At 63.9% G+C, this 3,090-nt stretch overlaps 1 protein-coding gene across 1 annotated transcript in view; it reads left to right on the top strand.

The window, feature by feature from the left end:
- Positions 1 to 3,090, top strand: part of GNA12 (guanine nucleotide binding protein (G protein) alpha 12) — a gene marked incomplete at its 3' end in the record, with an annotated part of 15,175 nt that overhangs the window by 649 nt on the left and 11,436 nt on the right. Inside the window, exon 2 of the mRNA XM_015565154.1 lies at positions 83 to 459. Within this exon, the coding sequence (XP_015420640.1) occupies positions 83 to 459 (377 nt within the window). The remainder of the gene's footprint in view (positions 1 to 82; positions 460 to 3,090) is intronic.

Consider the following 3,090-nt stretch of genomic DNA (forward strand, 5'->3'; position numbering starts at 1 on the left):
ACCCAGGCGTGTGCTCCCAGGGCCTCCCCGGTGAGGGCAGCAAAGGGCACGCTGCCGCCCGGTGCGTAACCTCATGGCGCAGTCGTGTCCCAGGAGTACGCATCCGCGCCTGACCCGACAGCCGAGGGCCGTGAGGGCTGTGGGTGGCACGGGGACAGCGGGGTGTCCTGCTGTCACAGTCGCTGCCGGCAGCTCCGCGTGGTCCGGCCTCTGCAGCTCACTCACCCTTTCCTCTGTCCCCAGGGCTCCAAGGTGCTCGTGGACGCGCGGGACAAGCTGGGCATCCCGTGGCAGCACTCGGAGAACGAGAAGCACGGCATGTTCCTCATGGCCTTCGAGAACAAGGCGGGGCTGCCCGTGGAGCCCGCCACCTTCCAGCTCTACGTGCCCGCCCTGAGCGCCCTCTGGGGGGACTCGGGCATCCGGGAGGCCTTCCGCCGCAGGAGCGAGTTCCAGCTGGTGAGTGAGCCGGCAGACGGTGACCTCGGGACGATGCCCTTGGACTCTGCACAGGCACAGGCAGGCCAAGGCCACTTTGACCCTACAGCTCACCCCGCACACGGCAGGCGGCACACAGCTCCCCCCGCACGCGGCAGGCGGCACACAGCTCCCCCCGCACGCGGCAGGCGGCACACAGCTCCCCCCGCACGCGGCAGGCGGCACACAGCTCCCCCCGCACGCGGCAGGCGGCACACAGCTCCCCCCGCACGCGGCAGGCGGCACACAGCTCCCCCCGCACGCGGCAGGCGGCACACAGCTCCCCCCGCACGCGGCAGGCGGCACACAGCTCCCCCCGCACGCGGCAGGCGGCACACAGCTCCCCCCGCACGCGGCAGGCGGCACACAGCTCCCCCCGCACGCGGCAGGCGGCACACAGCTCACCCCGCACACGGCAGGCAGCCATGCTGTCTCGGTGTCGGGGGAGCGGATGACTCGGGCTCAGCCGGGTCTGTAGGCAGGGAGGGCCTCGAAGGGTGAGAGACGGTAACTCGGAGCTCAGCGTTCAGGTCTGGGGGGAGGGGGTGATGCCCCTGGGACGTGCCCCGCGGGCAGTGTGGGGCCTGGAGCTCCCGGGACATGCTGCTCAGATCCACCACTGGGAGCTCACCTGCTCCCTGCAGCGGGTTCTATTCAGCTTCTTCCCCTTCGCTTTAAGCCTGAACCTTTCGAGACGCGTGTCCTCCTCGTCACTTAAAGTCATGGAGGTATGCACCTGAGCGGGAAATGTGGGTGCTGCGGAGAGGCGGGCCGGCGCCCAGAGGCCACGCACCCATGGCACGCTCTCACTCAGCAGCCTCCCCCTCAGACCGGCTTAGCTCCCGGAGGGACCGGGGGCGTGGCACTGACCAGGCCCAGGGTGGAGGTGGTGGGAGCGTTTTGCACTGGGGACTGCATCTCCTGCTCCTCGGGCTCCTCTGGGCTCGTCATCTGGGGTCTGGCTTCCTCTGTGGTTGCCGTGGCAGCAGCAACACAAGGCAGCAGCACAGCGCACAGCAGCGGGAGCAGGAGGGCACCGCAGGGCAGCCAGCGTGGCAGGGCTCACGGTGACAGCACGGGTGGGGAGGCCTGGGACCCTTCGTCCCTGTGCCACCCGGAGTGGTGTGCAGCCACGGGAGGTGTGGCAGGGCGCACTGGGCCGCACACGCCATGCCAGGCGATTGGAATTATGAGAGAGCCACGGCGGTGGAGAAGCACCAGCCGACAGATCCGATCTGCAGCGTTTCCAGAGGTGACCGCAGGGTGCTCTGAGGGAGGCGCGGGCCGGATGCTGGGAGCTTGGACGCGGGCAGAAGTGGTTTGGAGACTGGACCTCATGTTTCATGCTCCATGTTTGCACAGCTCTTTGCTTGTTGTCTAGGGCAGTGGTCGGCAAACTGCAGCTCACGAGCCACACGCGGCTCTTTGGCCCCTTGAGTGTGGCTCTTCCACAAAATACCACGTGCAGGCGCGCACGTACAGTGCGACTGAAACTTCATGGCCCATGCGTAGAAGTCGGTTTTCGGCCTGAGCGAGTCTATTTTGAAGAAGTGGTTCTAACTATGGTTTTTAACTAAGACTTAAAACTTTAAGTAAAATTTATTAAGTTAATTTTAGGGAACGTTGTGGAGTGAAAGAAGATGTAGTGTCGAGGATTGAGAAAGGTATGTTGAGATGGTTTGGACATATAGAGAGGATGAACGAAAGGAGATGGACGAAACAAGTAAACAAGACGAGTGTGGATGAGAGAGTTGGAAGGGGTCGACCTCAGCGAACGTACCTCCATCAGATTGAGGACGTTTTTAGCAAAGGCCATCTTAGGGGTGCCCTAATTAAGTTAATAACAATGTACCTACCTATATAGTTAAAGTTTAAAAAATGTGGCTCTCAAAAGAAATTTCAGTCGTTGTACTGTTGATGTTTGGCTCTGCTGACTGATGAGTTTGCCGACCACTGGGCTAGGGCATCGTCATCTTCATTAACGGACCCGTGAGCAGCGGGGAGACACAGGTGCCGAGCTGACTGGGGCCGGAGCGGTGCCTGCTCTCCATCCTGCTCTCCAGGCCACCGCTCCGGGAGCAGCACGGTCCTGTGGTCAGGGCAGCTCCTCTGCCCGGGGGTTGGGCAGTGACCCTGGAGCTCGCCTGTAGGCCCTCACCTGCCCTCACCTGCCCTCCCGTTGCCGGTGGCGCCAGGGCTGTTGCTCAGGCGTGGGGAGCGAGGCCGAGGTGCGCCTCCGCCGCTGGCTTCATGCCGCTCAGGTGTTCACGGGCCTGTTCTCCATCCTCCAGCTTCACGTCCAGGTGGCGGCCTGCGCTTTCTTGAGGCTCCGTCCTGGGGCTTTGCAGCCGGAGCTTCCACGGAGAGGACGTTTCTGTTGAGAGCACAGTGTGTCTCTGTTTCTGCAAGTCCAGCGATGCCGCCGTTAGTGATGTCCCCGGCCGTGCTCACAGGCATCGAGACTGTGACATTCCCAGAGTGTAGGGGAGGCGGCCGTGCGGGCTGCGTTGTCGGCGTGGAGGAGAGGTGCCCATCACGGGCGGTGGCTGCTGCCTCCTTAGGACCCGAGGGGTGGGCAGCCCCAGGATGGGCCTGCAGCTGGCTGAGCGGTGT

This window comes from Myotis davidii, unplaced genomic scaffold, assembly GCF_000327345.1.
Source record: "Myotis davidii unplaced genomic scaffold, ASM32734v1 scaffold399, whole genome shotgun sequence".
NCBI classification, from domain to species: domain Eukaryota; kingdom Metazoa; phylum Chordata; class Mammalia; order Chiroptera; family Vespertilionidae; genus Myotis; species Myotis davidii.